General features: G+C 25.3%; 1 protein-coding gene across 1 annotated transcript; it reads left to right on the top strand.

Moving 5' to 3' along the window:
• The first annotated feature begins 1,088 nt into the window (after positions 1-1,088).
• On the top strand, positions 1,089-18,507 carry LOC114123433 (protein ECT2). Its single transcript, XM_027986401.2, is given in 20 exon segments — positions 1,089-1,237; positions 8,549-8,640; positions 8,723-8,841; positions 8,916-9,051; positions 9,120-9,329; positions 9,416-9,565; positions 10,079-10,325; positions 10,328-10,368; positions 12,784-12,918; positions 12,990-13,284; positions 13,343-13,452; positions 13,582-13,770; positions 13,839-14,046; positions 14,131-14,291; positions 14,396-14,515; positions 14,596-14,749; positions 15,894-16,048; positions 16,116-16,201; positions 16,275-16,470; positions 17,705-18,507. Coding segments are annotated over 20 exon segments (2,985 nt in total). The 5' UTR covers positions 1,089-1,164; the 3' UTR covers positions 17,813-18,507.
• The last annotated feature ends 57 nt before the right edge of the window (positions 18,508-18,564 follow it).

Raw genomic sequence — 18,564 nt, forward strand, 5'->3', positions numbered from 1 at the left:
CAATTCTTGGAGACTTGGTTAATTCCATTTAATATTTAAATATTATAAATGTTTTTACATACTAATATTTTAGTTTACTTCACAGCTTTTACAATTTTTTTGCATTTTTTAAGATTTTTACATTTACTGTTAAATTGTCATTAACTGTATTACTAAAAGTTTTAAAAGTGGGTTATCTATCTAGGGGGTTAAACGCTCTCGGCATAATTCTTTTCGAGCGTACGGAGCCGCATCCGCGATCACGTCATTATAAAAATTTAAAATTTAACGATCGTGGCTTCAGATTTCGAATTCGAACAAAAAAAAAAAAAAAACGGCCGCCAACAAAAACGGCGGTTATTATGAAAATTCAAATAGTAGACCTTGATAAATTGATAACGACTTTATCATGGAATCTACGACGACGATAACAACGACGACGATAATCACTCATGGTTCCGCGCTGCGCTACACGACTGGACGTGCCGCAGCAGCCGCCGCAGCACGCTTCGGTCCATCGACCAATGGGAACGGTCGACCGGCAGCATTTCACCTGTTCGGGCGCGCGCGTGCGTTCTAACCGCAGCGATTAACATTGAAACGTTACAATGTTACGGTCCCAACCGTTTTTCTATTATTATTATTATTTTACGTTTCACCTCGTCGCCGTTGTCGTTGGCGGGCGTGCGCAGACCCCGAGACTCGCACAATAATAATAATAATAATAATAATATTCAAAGTATTAATGTAATATACGGCGGTGTGCGAGCGAGAGAGCGTGCTGTGCGTGCGTGCGTGCGCGTGTACGTTCCGTTCGTTATTATTATTACTCCCCGTCGTCCGTTCGTTACTTACCTCGGTGTACGTTTTTTTTTTTTTTTTTTTTTTCACTTGTTTCGTCTTCCGTCAGTCGACAGTTTTTCAGTTCGGTGGCCCGTCGCGTCGTCTTCCTATTTTCGTTCCTCGTGTCGTCCGACAGAGCAGTACCGCCTACGATATCGTTTTGCTGTAAATAACGATCTAATACGGTTCTCCGTCGATCTCGTTCTCGCGTTTCGTTGCGTTCGTTTTCGAATTCGTCGTCGTTTTCCGCGTATATCCGGTGGTTTGTGAACGTCCGTCGCGTGTCGCCGACGGACTCTAAAATGATCGCACGGCAATAGTCTTCTTCGTCCACAACCCACCATGTCGGCAACCAACAGAACCGGGCAAAACAACAACAACTGCGAGCTCGAGGAAGAGTTTGTGAAAACGCAGAGTAAGTGCTCGCACATATTAATGCGCCTTTTAATCGGTAGAGATATTACGGTGTCCGCCGCTTTAACTGTGGCAAAATCGTGTTTACTGTTTGTCGTAATTCAAGTCTAAAACGTTACGATTTAGATAAGGGTGCCTGTTGACACTATGAGTAATGACTACTAATAGGTTATTAGTAATCATTTTTCAGACCTCTACTTCTCTCGAACAACTGTCAATATTGGTTCATTAGGAGATAGTTTTTCATTTGTTGTGTCCGACAATTACATGATAACAACTGACGGTTTATTATTAATTAAAACTTCTTCACTATTGGTAATAGGTAATTTACCTATGTAGTTACTGACCTTGTTGAATTTTGCATTTTATTTTTTTTTATAAATTTATTGACTATTATCCTACCTAACAATATAGGTTGTTATCTTCTGTTTCGTTATTTGTTAAAAAAAGGAAAAAAAAAACTGAAACACTTAAATATAAAAATAAAATAAAATATTTATTCTATTTTGGTCTTATTTGTACCTTCAATAACTAGGCTAAGTTGAAGACACTATTCGTAGGTCAAGTGTTAAACTGTATCCCCTCGTGTGATAGTTGGAAAATTGCCAATTTTATATTTTTCCACTTGTCATACAAAATGAAAAACACGAAAAACATGTGAGCTGGACACTGAGTGTTACTAATTATTTATAGAATAAGTATATTTTGTTAAGTTTAAAGAGCTACTGTTTAAGTGACAAATGAGTTATGCTTATGACAAATAAATGGAACAAATTATTTGTTTTAAATGTGTGTATACCTATGTTACACTGTTATGAAATTAAAGAATGTTTGAGGGATATATTTGTAGTTTGATTAGTAGCTTAATTAGAGTATTAAATGTACAAATTATCAATCAGGTAATTTTGGTTGATACTAAATACAGATGGAAAAAAAATTGTTTATTTATTATTGGTAGGCTTTAAACTATTTACCAAAATACATTATATACATATTTATTTAAGATATTATCATACTTTGTTGTTCTTTTCATGTTTATTTTCTTGATTAATTTTTGGCATTAACTGAGTTTTTCCTTAAATACATATTCAACAAATGTAATAAACAATATTATTGTACTTTTTTAGAAAAATGAAGATTATCTAAATAAGTTCTTGCAGCTATACAAAAAAATATAGATAGTTATAACTTATAGTTAAGTAATTATTGATATTTTTTATTGGGGGTTAATCCTGGTTAATCAGAGAGACAATGTAATAATAAATGGATTTCTAATAAATGTTAATACCTATTTATTTTTAAAGGAATGAATAAATAAAGTTTATAGGTATAACAATTTGAACAATTTGTTTTACATTTTATCCACTTATAGGTAGGTTAACAAATAAGTATTAGAATTTAGATTCTAATTGTTTGAAAAGAATAAATTATAGATGTAAATAAGAATCATTTGTATATCTTAATTTATATTGAATTGTGCTATGAATTAATATTACTAAGTACTTAGATAACTATTTAAAAAAATAATATGTATTTGGCCATGAAATGTCAAGTTGAGGCAACAGTAATACCTGATTATCTTAAAAGTTAAAAGTATTGTTTATAATATTTTATTTAACTTCAGTTTTTTAGCATTTTTGTAAACTATAGCTGGTATTGCTATATTTTTTGTTGTACTTGCATTATTATATGTTTATATTATATTTAAATCTACAGACATTAGGTTTTACTGTGTCATCTGTTTATACGAATAATAACTATAATAATGTAATTAAGAGCATGATGTACTTAATTAGGTACTAAAATGACAGTTGGTTTATATGATTATTATTAATTCCCCGATTAATTATCTTTACAACCACAAATTGGACAAACATAATTACTTTGTAAATTGCATCTATTTACTATAATAAATTTATATGCATTTTTAAAAATTAGTTAAATGATTCTGGCAGGAATAAAATTCATAGTGAAATTGAAATATTGATGTCTAAATTCTAAAAAGTATGACTAGTACGTCATATGGATTTTCTAGGAATTTCTTATCTGCAGAAGCAAAGTTTTAATTTTGCAATAGTTTGTTAAGTTCTTTGTGTATATAGAAAATGTTCTTTATATTTATTATTTTATCCTTGAAAATTAAAACAATATTGTTTTATATTATGAATAAATTAAATTTTATCTTTTCTCTGTTATTGGGAAATACTCAAATACCTACCTAATATATAATTTTAATTTTTAATGAGATCCTTTAATAAATAGTAATAGATAGGTAAAAAGAAGAAGGCTTACTTAAAAAAATGTTTTTAAATCATTTTCATATAAAATCAGCAACTATTAAATGTTTTAATGTTTTAGCTTTTTAAAATTATAATTTTTTTTTTTATTATTAAAATAGAAAATTTTTAATCTGTAGCCTAGTATGTATAATAAGTAAATAAGATAAATATGACGGAAAATGTTTACATGATAATATATTGATGAGGAGGGAGGCTGTTCAGTGATAGAACCCTCAAACGGCATTGTGGTTAGGGATTAAGTAAATTCCTGCACCAGAGTCTTTTTTACTGTTGGGTTTGATTATTTTGGTTAGTGGGTTGGCTCCATCTTAATAGGTGATTAGTTTAGAGTGAAATTTTTGTAATAGTTGGATGTAACTGGTAATAGTTAAAATTTTGAAGTCATAGTTACATACCTACCAGTGTGCAGAAATTATTGAATGGAGAGTAATTTATTGTAATTATTGAATTGTTTTTGTTTGGGATGGGTAAATTATAGATAAGTAATTATTAAAATGAAGCTGTTTTGTGAGTTAGGTACAAGAATTAATTTGGCTTAGTGTTAGGTTTTTTATTTTTTTATTGAAATAGGTATTATATTTTAAAGTAACTTATGAAACTATTTTCATTTAACTAATATTAGTTACTTGAATATTTTTGGCTGGTTATTAGTCTGGTGTGTAACATAACTTTTCATTTTTGGTCTAATGTGTGATTCACACTAAATTATTAATAATGAAAACTTAGATAAATCTTTAATTAAAATGAGTTTTAGTAAGATTGGTTTATCATATAATAATAAAAGTGTATTAGTGCAGTATCAAAACTTAACAATTACTTGTACCCGGTAATGTTTCTATCAAATTTGATAATCAAATGATGACTGTTGATCTTTGTAGTCAAGTATTTTATAATATTGCTATACATTATTATATATAATTGTACATTATATATTATTTTTACATCATCCCATAATACTTCTTATAAGTCGTATTGCATATTAATTTACTAAAAGTAAGTTATCATGGACCTTGGTGGATATTTATCAGTTATCATAATGTCTATTGAGATGGCTATTTAGCTATAAATTTGTACAAAATGTAAAAAAAATGTTTTTTATTGTAAAGACTCAAATGTGCTTTCCCACATTAGAGTATATTTTATTTTATAGATAAATAAACGAAAGAACAAGGGAAAGAATTATTCAATTATTATGTTAATATCAAATGAGTATTAAGCACCTAAATGAAAAATTAAAATAAAAGATAAATAATTGTTTGAAAATAAATAGTTTACATTTTATAAGGTTTAGGTATTAGGATCTCCTAAATACTTAATTTGTAAAAAAAAATTATTTAATTAAGTGTATTAATTGTTCCAATATATATTTATATACATAATATATTTAATGTTTGGGAAATAGTATAACTTATGTCTTATTCATGCTGTTTATTTATAAAATAGTGATCAACAAATTTATTAGTTAATTATGTTCTATTATAAATAATAGTTAGTTTAATTATAATTGATTAAAGATATAATGGTAAACATAGTCACTAAATAAATATTTTTATAGCTTATGCTGAGTTGCTTAAAAAAATTATTAGTTTAATGATTTACTAAAATATAATGGACCAATCATAGGTTTCTTAATCATGTTTAAGTGATCATTAGCTCACTATTAACTCGTTAAATTTTAATTCTTCCCGTCATAAGAATAATATAATAATGAATCCTTATACACCAATTTTAATTGTTGATGTGCAAATAAAAAATAATATAGTAATTTAATTAGATATGTTATCTTTTTTAATCACTTAAATAAACAAATCTGTTGATTCATAAAATAATGGATATTACTGTTCCAGTCTACTGATAAAATTATTTTGAGATTAGTGTGCCTAGAAGACATTAACTCTTAGATTTAGTTGTCAAGAAATTTTCTTTTGGTATAGAACTTAATGCTTTTTTTTTTTTTTTTAAAAAAATAAAATAATGGTTCTTGGAAAAGCCTAAACAAGTGAAGTTTTATGTGTTTTTTTTTTAAATTGTATTTATTATATCTGAGATTATATCATTCATATTAGAAGATGGATAGCAAAATATCAACATTTGTTGGTGGTAATGTTTATATAGGTATTAAATTATTCATTTTTATTTCATATTTAATTTAATATATTGTTAAACTGAGATTTTGATTGTATATAATGATTTTATGAGTTACAAACCTATTGTTCAAATGTAGGACCCTGGGTGAATTTTACATCTGTATGGCTAGGTAATAAATTTATATAGGTATATTTAAAGGTCTATTTACAATATATTTATTTTTTCAATTATATTCTATAGATAACAAGTTCATGATTTTATGAGTTTGTTTTATGATAAAATACACCTAACCCTATGAATAAAATACTTAAACTATTATAACAAAGTTAGGTTTAATTTAGTATTTACTGTAATATGTAGGTAGAAACTATTTTTTATCATAACCTACTGTTTTAAAATCAAAATACATATTATTCTTGTTCATATATTTGTATACTTTTTCAGTTATGTTGTTTATTTCCTTTTTTATATACAAATATGCTCATAAATTGCAGTAATCTATATATGTATATTAATCATTCGAAATAATGTTTGCTTATAATAATTTGATAAGTACCTATGATTTTGAAGTTATAGTAATAATATTTAGTAAATTTTTTGTGAGCTTATCATTTTAAATATCTATTAAAATTTAATGATATTAATTATCTTTCAATTTTTTCAAAAACTTCTAGTTATATTACTATGCAATTATTTTGCTTTACTTATTTTTATTTTACTTGATATTTGAATGACTTTAGTTTAATTTATTTTAGATCATGGTTAATTTTATTAATATAAGTTAAATATTATTTTATTAATATTATTAATATTTATTTTGAATGAAATAAATGAAATGAACAGTATTTTATTGCCTATTTTTCCTATTATTATTTTCCCCTGGCTATTTTTAGTAGAGTAAATCAGCATTTCTCAAATTGTGAGTCGCGAGAATTTTTTTTAATTATACAGATTGTATGACATTTTTTTTTCAAATTGTATTGACTAGACTATACAACTGTAGGGACTCACGATAGATTTTTGGAAGAAAATTTGGGTCATGGTCCTAAAAAGATTGAGAACCACTAGAGTGAACCATTTTTAAAGCAAATCTTTATCTATTATTTATTTAAATGGAATTATATAATTGAAATTATTAAAACTTAACAAATCTAAATATTTCAAATGCCTATAAATAGCTTTAAAATAAGTGAAATATTTTGAAAATTAAATTGAATTAAACTGTATTTATTAAAACTTTGAATTTTAAACGCTTATCAAAAAAAATTTGGCTAGATTTTTTTTTTAAACTACAATAAAAACGACTAATAAGAACCTTGTAATAAATTTTAAAGTTTTTTTGGGCACCTAAATTTTTTTATTGACACTTAAAAAAAAAAAAAATTGAAAATTTTAGTTTTCTACAAATAGCTCGAGAAATAGCTTAAAAAGTCAAAATATTTTGAAAATTTCCGTTTTCCATTACTTTTTTTTTGTTATACCCGAATTTTTTTGAAAACTGCTGAATAATTTTACTTTTGACCTCTAAAAATAATGCTCCAAGAATATTCATTTTGTCAAAATTCATTTTGTGAAGTTTGAAATTGAAGCATTATTTTGACAAGTTATGCTGTAAACAGACACAAAAACAATAAAAAAAACACTTTGTTATAAAATCAATACGTCTATCATTTCGTTCAGAATCTAAAAGTGATTGGATATTAAAAAACTAATCAACATTATACTATTCCATTTTTCTGTTCAGAGTTGATTTAACAAAAATTTCATAAATGATAGAAATAATAGTTTTAAGATAAAATAATATATTGTATAGGTACAAGTATATGACATTAAAAATTCCAGATTAAATATTTTGCTCGATCGATTTTTTATCAGCAATAGTGATTTATTCATAATATTTATAATAAAAAATATAACTATTTAGGCAAAGTTAACACTACCTGGTAATTCAGTGGGTGTTTTAGTATAATTAAAAAAGTCCCGAAAAAGTTGTTAATGTTTTGTATTATATGCATTCCTATTTTTATGAAAAATGTATTGAATAATTAAATTAGGTTAGGCACCTTACTTTTCTTTACTAGGTGCATTGTATAAATCTGAAATAAAATAAATATAGATCACATAGGGTTATTAAATAAATATATTGGATAAAATTTAAATTATAAATTAGTTAAAATTAAATTTTTTTTAAATTCATGTGTTTACATTACATTATATCTAGTATTTATTAAAGTTTACTATAGTATTTAGCACTGGGCTTAATAAGTCTAAATGACTAAATGTGTTTGATTGTATACTAATAATAATTGCAGTAATGTGTATACAGTGACAAAAATAAACCAAAACTTTCCAACAAATTAATTTAGATAACATTCAACGATTCAAGGAAACATATTTTATTTTAATTTAAACTGGATGTATTATCGTATATATATATTTTTTAGCTACTAGCATAAACTATTATAGCTCGACAATTAAAACATATAAATACAATATAGATCATTATAAAATAGTACAAAATGACTATAAATTCATATTATATAATATAAAATAAAGATAACTAAGATAAGAATATAACTTGAGTATAATGTAATCATATTTATTTATTTATAAACAATATATTATCTAGACAATATGGGAGAAAACAGTTAACCAATTAAACTTGAAACAGCAAGATGATATTAAAAGGTTAATATATTTTTATTGAGTTCTGTTACTTTTAAAAATGAATTAAATAATTTTTCAATAATACAATAAATTTGGTATTAATAAAAATCTTTGAAAAACCATGCTATATTTTATGTTTTATTAATTATAATAATGTAAAGTGATAGTTGATAAATGTATTAAGTTAAATTCATAATAATTGGTGAATATTTTGTTGTTTTACAGTTAAATAATCATAAATTAAAACTTTTTTTCAGGTGTTTCAAGTTTAGAATCTGAACTATCAAATTTTAACATTTATTTGGAAAAAGTATATTCTTCTGATTCAGATGTATTATTAGCTGTTAAGGTAAAATAATTTTAGTTATCTTATCATTATTTCTCTATGCTGTGTATTATAAATATAAATCAATACAATTTTTTGTTTTTAGAAATTAAATGTATCTATTAAATACTTAGAAAATCTATCTGATGTAAATTTATTGGAGAAAAATGATATTCTGGTCACCACCTTATTTGAAGAACTTGCAGTCAAAAGACCATGTTTCAGGTATGTCAAAAAGTTAAAATATTTTTTATTCATGGACTTAAATATTTTAAATAATTTTTTAAAATTTTATTTAGAATTCTTGGGCGTCCAGCTTTATTGGAATTGGCTGAAAGTCCTAATGGTTTACAGGGCATTAATCGCCACCGTTATTGCAATGCACTTGTTGGTGCTATTGTCAGTGTCACAGGAATCCAAAAGAGAGATGAAATGGTATTTATTATATAATTTATTAACTTAACCAAATAATTTTTATTTTGTTTATTTGTTATATTGTTTAGGCACGTCTCCTGAGTTTGATTCGTTGGATGGGTGGTAGTTTTCGTGAAAATATTAATTACAAGACCACTCATTTAGTATCTGGTTATGCATGTAGTGCTAAATCTCAATACGCATATTTACACGAAATTCCTGTTGTTGGAGCTTCATGGCTTCACGCTGCGTGGGAGAGACGTGATGAGATGGATTTCAAAGCAATCAATTCGTCATTTGTAAGTATTAAAATCTATGATTAGCAAAACATGTTTTTGTCAATAGTATTTTGAATAATTTTATTAATGTATAAACATTTTTTTAGTTTTCAGAGCACAAATTAAAACCATTCCATGGAGCCAAAATATGTTTTTCAGGGTTCACGGAAGAAGAACGATCACATATGGTTGACGTTTTGTTGCAAAATGGAGGGACTCCAATAAGCGATGAAAATGATACAGAATGTACTCATCTGGTAAATATTGTTTAAAATTTTGATTTTGCATTGGGAAATTATAATTTGTATATGTATGTTGTATTAAAATATTGTTGACTACAAAATAATGGTAAAATGTGAATTATTTAAAATTTTTGTTCATGAGATATCTAAATTTGCACATCATAAATAACAACAGAAAACTTTTGCAGGCGTAGACAGTTTCTGATTTTGATCTAAAGCACAACTCCTGTGCATAAATGTTTGTAAAATTCAGATGATTTTACTTTAAGTGTTTAATTTTGTATTTATACAATTTTTGCTTTTGCTGTGCACAAAGCCACTAACCTTAATAATAGTGTGAATGTGTTATATATATAACACATACATGCATACATATTATATTATATTTAATATGTATAAAAGAAAAAAAAAATGGGATTTACTAACAAATTTTTGCTTATTTATTTTTAATTTTACAGGACAAGGCTAAATTTTTTTTTAACATTTTGTGTTTGTTGGTGTTATGTTTTTTTTTTGTTTGCATGTCAGGTTACAAAGGAAGGTTCTAGTCCTTTAGGTGATCGAGATCCAAATACAACACCGTGCTTACGAGGTGTTTTGGCACCTAAAAATCTAATTCAAGCATTTGATAAAGAGGATTCAAGTCCTAATACTCGAAATGGGGGGTTAAAAAGAACGCTAAGTGTGGTAGATTGTGGAAATGTATCGCATGAAACAAAGAAGATTCGCCTTCAATTTTTAGACACGGATTGTGATGAGTTTTTGTTTAAACATCCAATCCTATGTCAGCACGTTTGGATCAAACCGATCAAACTTTGGTACATATTTTTGAAATTTATTAGAAAAATATTAAAAAATTTAAAACATATTTAAGTATATATACAAGTTTAAACATGATTCTTAACTAAATAAAACATTATAATATTTTATTTTTATATTAATTAAATGATTAACAAATTTAGTTACCTAATATCATATAAGTCATACCTTGTCATGAATAATTGACTTTAATTGAATACAAATTGCTTATCGTAAATTTTAATTGAATATTGCTTAGTTTGTTTTTATAATAAGTATAAAATATTATTAATTGTTTTTCTCTTTTTATTTTGTAATCAAACTAACAATGATTAATTATAAAGCTTAAAAACAAACATCATAATTACCTATGTTCATGTATGCAATTAAATGCAATTAAACTTTTAAAAATAAACTATATTTACTTAAATTTGGTAATATAATTTTTTCTGTTATATAATTTAATACTACTTACAAATTAAGCAATAAAAAAAATATATAATTAAACTGAAATATTAGCCCGACAAATTCATAATAAAATTGAAAAAAAGTTTTTTAAATTCTAAAATAAATTAAACTTACCTATATTTACATTTATTTCTTGTTCATTTAAGTTAATATTATCTGTATTAAGTTTTATAAATAATTAATAATTATTAGTTTTAAATATAACAAGCATGATATACAAATAAAAAATTAATCAGTAACTCAGTCAAACCATTATTTGATAACTGTTGCACTTCTAGAAAGAAAAAAAAAGATTTAAACCTTAATGATTTATGAATCAAAATATGAACCAATACCATTAAATCATTAACTATTAGCAATATCTATTGATTCTATTAGTTTCAAAAAGATCAATTTAGTAGATCAAGACATGTGATTATTCAGTTAGCTGTTAAAATATCTTAGAAAGCTAAATTGATATTGTTAAATGTAGTTAAATATTAAAAAAAGGTGATTTGGAAAAATATTAAGTATTTTCAATTTTATTTTTTTATATTTTGAAATATTGTAATATTTAAAAATAAAATTATAAAATATATTTAATTTGAAACTTATTGAATATTCTTTATTTATCAATATTTTATTTAATGGTTTGTTGTTGCTAGAAAAAGTGTAATGCACAAAAAATACATTTATTCAGTGTTTCACATATTTATCCTAAACACTCATATTATTTATAAATATTAATTTGTATTCATTAACCTTAATTTTATTTTATTTCCTTGGGTGTTAAGTTATGAATGTTTGAATTGTTGTAAAACAATTTATAATTTTGTTTATCACTAACATAATATACAAGCTTAACATCGCATTCGCTATTATAATGCTTTAGTTTTTATATCATTAACATTATTTATAATTTTTAGCTAACTAAAAATAACTAGAATTACTACATAAGTCTTAAGTATTAATTCACTTCTTATTTTAATTTTAATATTATATATATATATATATATATATATATTATATATATATATATTATATTAACTTAAATATTTTATGAAAAAAATATAAGATTTTCTTATAAGAATATGTTAAAATAATTCACATTGATTACTCAACAATATCAACCAGATTTTGTTTCCAGCTAAAATGTAACCTGCTTTTTCATATTTGATAAATAGACTAGCAGTGGTTTTCATGTTTGTATATGTGGGTTAAATGTTTTGTGAATTGAAATTCAGTTAAACATATAATAATGTTGTAATGATAATATTCCTTTTTTTTTATTTTTATTTTATCTGTTTTTATTCTTGCTAGATAATAAGTTATATCAAATAATACATCGTAGCATACTCGTGTTAACATTTTATGTAGTTTTTTATTATAATATTTTTTTATTTGTTAATGGTTTCCTTTTGATATTTTGAATATGTATCTTGTTGAAAAACAAATTGTGTTTTACATTAATGCATTATTATTATGCCTACCTTTATCATTTAATAAAAACCTGCAAACCGTTAACACTTAATATGCATGTATAATACAAGTTAAAAGACAAGTTATATAAAAAAAACCATTAATAATAATAAAAATGTTTTAGATTTCATATTTTTTTTAATAATCATGTAAGTTTAAATTTTGCTAACAATAAATTATTAGTAATATGAACGACAATAAATGAACTGATTTTGTGTTATTAGTGGCAAAGAGGTATGTGGTTGATTTAATTTTGAGAAGTTATTGTCAATTTAAACATTTAAATATAAATTCAAACCTTCAAAATAAATTACGAATAGGTGCTACAAAAAATTAAAAAATAAATTTTAAAGTTAAAAAAAAATTGCTTACTATTTTTTTTATTGTTTCTTTATAACCAATAAAACATAAAAAAAAATATATTATTTTCTAATAATAATAAAAACCACTTTTTTTTTTTTTTGTTCAGCGTTATAAAATAAGTATTTATAACATTTTATTTTTTTTAGGTTGTTAATGAATCTTCATTAGATTCAATTCCTCCTGTGAAGAAGAATAATGCTGAAATCCTGAAAGAAGCATGGTTCTGGACATCTGTACAATACCAGAGTTGCGCCTTAACAAAAGAATATTTATTAACCAATGTAAAAACCTATTTATATTTTTCAATATTTTAGTTGTTTTATATTTATATATTTAACTTAAATTTGTTTAGTTAAATGTGACCAGCACACCCACATCTGCTCGTGTAATGTCATCTACGTTGACATTAAGTTCTTCTTCTCGAGCACGCAAAAGGAAAAGGCATTTAGATCGTTTGGGTTCATTGTTAAGGTCTAGTCCAACACCTGTAGCAACTATTGGTGAAACATCGCCAACAAATAGTTCGGGGCCGTCTAAACGACGGTCGTCAGCTGCCAACACTCTTGATGGTCTTAGGTTGTCATGTGGATCATTTTTAAACTTCACAAACAGCCCAGATCATCCATCTCCATTTAAACTCCCAAAAGGTTAGATTTTTATTATTAATGTACTTTAAATGTAGATTATAATATGCATAATTTACAGATCCAGATTTAGTTATAAAAGATAAACCATTTAGTCCACGATATCAAGTTTTCTCCGAATTATTGCAGACTGAGATAAACTATGTGGGAGTGTTAAACACAATAATTACCGTGAGAATTTTTTATCAATGTCATAGTGTATATTTATAAATATCTGAGAGAGTTTCAATTTTTTCAATTTTCATTGTAGAATTTTTTTCTTTGCTTATCAAATTATTCATGTTTTTTAATTTTTTATAGGTATACAAAGAACCATTAGAAGAAATGATAGATAAAGAAGACTGTTTGCTTAATAATACTGAAATCAAAATTATTTTTGGAAATGTTTTACCTATTTATCAAGTACATCGAGAAATGTTAGAGGAGCTCAAATGCCTTGCTACATCATGGCAAGAAGATAGTAGTATAGGCAGTGTTTTTCTCAAATATGTAATTACTAAACATTTGACACTGGCTTTTGCAATTATATACATTTTTGTTTTTTAATTATGTTGTAGTCCAGTGAATTAGTGAAAGCTTATCCACCATTTGTGAATTTTTTTGAAAAAACAAGGGAGATGCTATTGCAGTGTGATCAGACAAAACCTCGTTTTCATGCATTCCTTAAAGTTGGTCAAACAAGACCTGAATGTTGTCGACAGAGTTTACAAGAACTTCTCATTCGACCTGTACAACGCTTACCCAGCATTAGCCTACTTTTAAATGGTGAGTTTTGTGAAGTGGTTTAAATTAATAACTTGTAATAATATAGAGCCTGCTTTTAAGTTCAATAATTAAATATTTTTATAGATATATTAAAACATTCTGATAAGAATAATCCTGATCACCAAGCACTTGTATCAGCCCTAGCCAGTATACGAGAAGTAATGACTCATATAAATGAGGACAAAAGAAAGACTGAAGGTCAAGTTGTACTTTTTGATATATTTAATGATATCGATAATTGTCCCGTGAGTATAACATTTTATGAATTGCACTGAAATGTATAATATTGTTTTGTATTAATTGAATATTAAGTATGAAAATTTAAATAACTGTCATATTTTGTTTTTAGCCTCATTTAGTTTCTTCACATCGAAGTTTTATTACAAAATGCGATGTGATTGAATTAAGTGATAATCTAAGTGGTCGTGGGGATCATCTAACAATATTTGTTTTTTCAGACGTTGTTGAAGTAAGAATTTTATATTAATTCTACAAAGAGTAAATTGTAAATGTTAGAGTAAATGTTTTATGATAATTGTTATTTTCTAGGTTTGTAAAAAAAGAAAATCGTTTAATGGAAAAAGTCCAAAAGAACCGAATTCTGGTTCACATAAAATAAATGGCGGTGCCAAATCATATAAACATATCAAATTGATGCCGTTAAATATAATCAAACAAGTTATAGATATTAGAGAGACTGAAGGTAAATATCCTTTAATAGTCGTGGTAAAGAACTTCTGCATTTTAGTGATCAATTTTTCCTCATTCTATATTTCTCTTTATGTAATAGCCTTGTATGGATGAATATTACTAATATTTATTAAGAAAACACGTATTTGTTTTTCTAACAGGGTGTATTTACATTAATCATTTCATATTTAGTCTCACTAGCTTTAACATTAGATTAAATTAGACTTATTATTAAATTTAAAGGTAACAAAATTGACTTGAAGCTTTTTTCTAATATTTCAATTTTATAGAAAGTTATATATTGTGTAAAATATTACTACCTATTAAAAAATGCATAACTCACTTCAAAATAAAAATTCCAATAAAATACATGCAAACATATACTTATATTATGTGGACTGTTAATAATGATTATTGTTGTCAATTATAGGTAATTTTACCATTTTACTAATCTATTTTATAGTGTAGTAGTATATGCTATTATTGTATAATTACCCAATCTGGGCAGGCAATTGTATAGGAGGGAATGACCTAAATAGAAACCTATGGGTGTTAAAATAAAAATTATTTCAAATAGCTACCAAAATAGATTTTTAATCCTACTCCTGTTCAAACTCCGTTTACTTTCTATTGCTCATTAAATAAATCACCAAGCTATGTCGCATTATTACAGAAGTAGCCAGATTCTTTCCAATAAAAGCTATTCTTATCACTTTTTAATTAATGCAATATTTATGCTTTCTTATTTCTCTTTTCTAACTAAAAAATTAGCATTAATTTTTGTTTTTGCATGCTTAAACATCTTGTACATTTATAAATACGTCTCTATGAGAACTAAACTGTATATGCAAGACACTATTGAAACCATTTAGGACTACAGTTTAAGTACAAAAAAAAAATTCAAATGTTCCAAAACTTGAATTTTAGAAAATTATTAAATGCTCCTTCCTATGTGTCAATTAATACACTACGTACTAACTAAAAACTGAAGTTAATAAATTATAAAGCAAAATACTTTTAAAAAATTAAAGAAATTTAAGAATAACAAATCTTCAATTGTAAAAAGAGAGTTATTATTATTATTTATATGCAATAATATTATAGTTAATTTCACCAAAGTATAAATTTTAACTACAGTGTAATTATTCTTATTCCAGACTGTCGTAATACATTTTCGTTAATGATTATTGACAATCATGACTTTAAAGAACGATTGTATACGTTTACTATGACTGGGAGTAGTTGCAGTGCAAATCATAAAAATATATTCTTAAAAAGTATATCGCAACAAGTGGCTAACACTGTGTGTTCTGTAAGTATGCAAGTGGTTGAGAGAGAATCATTCATAGAAATTTATTGGTTTATTTTATTAAATTTAGGGCAATATATTAGTGTCATTGGATTCTCAGCAATTGGATATTGATACAAGTGAAATTACTACTGGTACTCTTGGAAAAGCTTTCAAGTAAATTATTATGAAAATAAATATTAATTGTATGACATTAATATAATTAAGTATATTCACCATTGTTTTACAGGTTTGCAAGCAGAACACGCATTAAAGTTGGAAGAGCATTGAGCTTTAATAAAACTCCCAGCAAGTTGAAACGAGCAGTGTCTACCATGATGAGTCCTGTTCTCAGCTTGACTAATAATGGAGGGTTGGGTACACATGCCCTAACACCATCCACACAATTAGCCAACATGCATTTGGCGTCATGCACCAATTTAAATGTGAGCCCATTAATTGAGCATAATAGTAGACATAGTTGTACACTAACGAAAGTCAAGAAACATGTCAAACGCAATTCTAAATTGCGAATGTCTAGTTAATCTTTCAGTCGGCGATCATTTGGAGAAGATAACATGTGTAGTCTTTTGCTTTTTAAAAAAAATTAATTAAAAATCTTACCTTATTGGATCTCAATAAAATAAATAAGGTACTTGACTATTTGCTTTACTCGTTGAACAAGCTTACTGTGTCGATTAACTGCAATGTCCATGTCTGTGATAAAGACCTTTTATGGTTTAATGTATGCATGTATGTCGTGTTATTGATTTCTGATTATTTAATCATTACCATATCAAGTACTAAATAATTATAGCTTGGGCTTTAACCAATTTTTTAATATTTTATAAAAATATCTTGTATATTGTCATAATTTTGGAAGGCTTCATGTTGCTTATTTTTTTAAAATATATAATCATTATGTTATACACAAATGAAATTAAATGTAACTAAATTACAATTGTGTTATCATAGTTTAATACATAAAAGATGTATTTAGAATGCTGCAGTATCGAGAATTGTTTGAATTTATAATTTTTTATTCATAGAAATAATTTACAGTTAACCAACAAAATAAATTGTATATTGTTAAAAATTATCAATCATTACTTAAAAATACCAATTTTAATAATTTTCCTAGGTGGTTGAATTGGTTATTTTATTTATTATAAAACTTAAAAATTTTAAAATACTATTGAAATCGGGCTTATTGGTACATTAGACTGATTTGTTTAAAAATAATTTTATATAGAATTACATTTTGTGAATAATTATTAAATTTATCAAACTGTATCCTATTTTGTGTATATTATATTTACCATTTATTTTAATCTAACATCTGCGCAAATTATGTATATTTTTATTTAATTTAAATATTGAACAAATATATATTTGTTCTTTGGCTATACAGTTTTAAACATTTTTAAGTATATAGTGTACATGAATGTTCATATAATTTAATTTTTTGCTTTACTAGTAATGTGGTTTTATTCTCAGTTTATTTTGATTTAGTAATCAAATGAAAATGTTAAATAATATAATAAAATTAGTATTAGTTACTTTCATGATGGTACAACATAATCATAGGAACTGATATTATATATAAAAAAAATATATCAGTTATTCTAATAACATTTTACAATATTTCTAAGTACTGAATTTGATTATTTTTTATTTTAGGAAATGTCATCAGATGATCACCATACGTTTCCATCGCCACCGATGTCGGTTCAGCCAAATAGAAAAAATAAAACTTCGATATTAAGTCTATCATCAGTGCCCAGGTAGCGTCCAACTGCCTATCGATACCTAGTAAACTCTTTTCGAAACTCGAAAAATGTTGTTTCGATTTTAAGTCGTCAGTATCGATAGTTATATTATATTATTATAATAATTCTGTTTTAAAAATCAATTTTAAATTTTCTTTAAATCAATTATTTTATTATTACCTTTTTTGTTAGTATTTAAGATTTGTATAATAATGTTGTTTTCAACTTTTCCCAAGACATTCTTGCCCCAAAATTTTCTTATCCTATACTTCATTGTCAACAATCGTTCATTTCATAAATTCCATTCTACAAAAAAATAAATGTTTACCATACATGTTTACTTGGTTTTATACTGAGTATTTTAAAGTTACCATGGTATATACTTTTGTAGTGTTAATTTATAAATTTACATAGATTATATGTGAACAATTTTTTTTTAAATCGTAGAAAAATTAAACATAATACTAAAAACGGTGCTCAAGTATTTGATCATAAACTACCTTAAGCTCAAACAATAATTTTTTATGTATACTATGTGTGTGTTAGGAATTATATATTTTTATATATTTTTAAATTTATTGTGTAAGTGTAAATATGACGATTCATTTTTGTGATTTATTGGAAATATGTATGCAATCAAAATTAAAATAACTTGATGTACGAATTACATTTCATATGTAAAATAATAAAATAAATATATTATTTAATATATTATTATGTAGAATTTAGTTATTTTATTTTAAGTAGGCACCTGTTTAAAGTTTTCAGAAT

This window comes from Aphis gossypii, chromosome 3, assembly GCF_020184175.1.
Source record: "Aphis gossypii isolate Hap1 chromosome 3, ASM2018417v2, whole genome shotgun sequence".
In the NCBI taxonomy this organism is placed as follows: domain Eukaryota; kingdom Metazoa; phylum Arthropoda; class Insecta; order Hemiptera; family Aphididae; genus Aphis; species Aphis gossypii.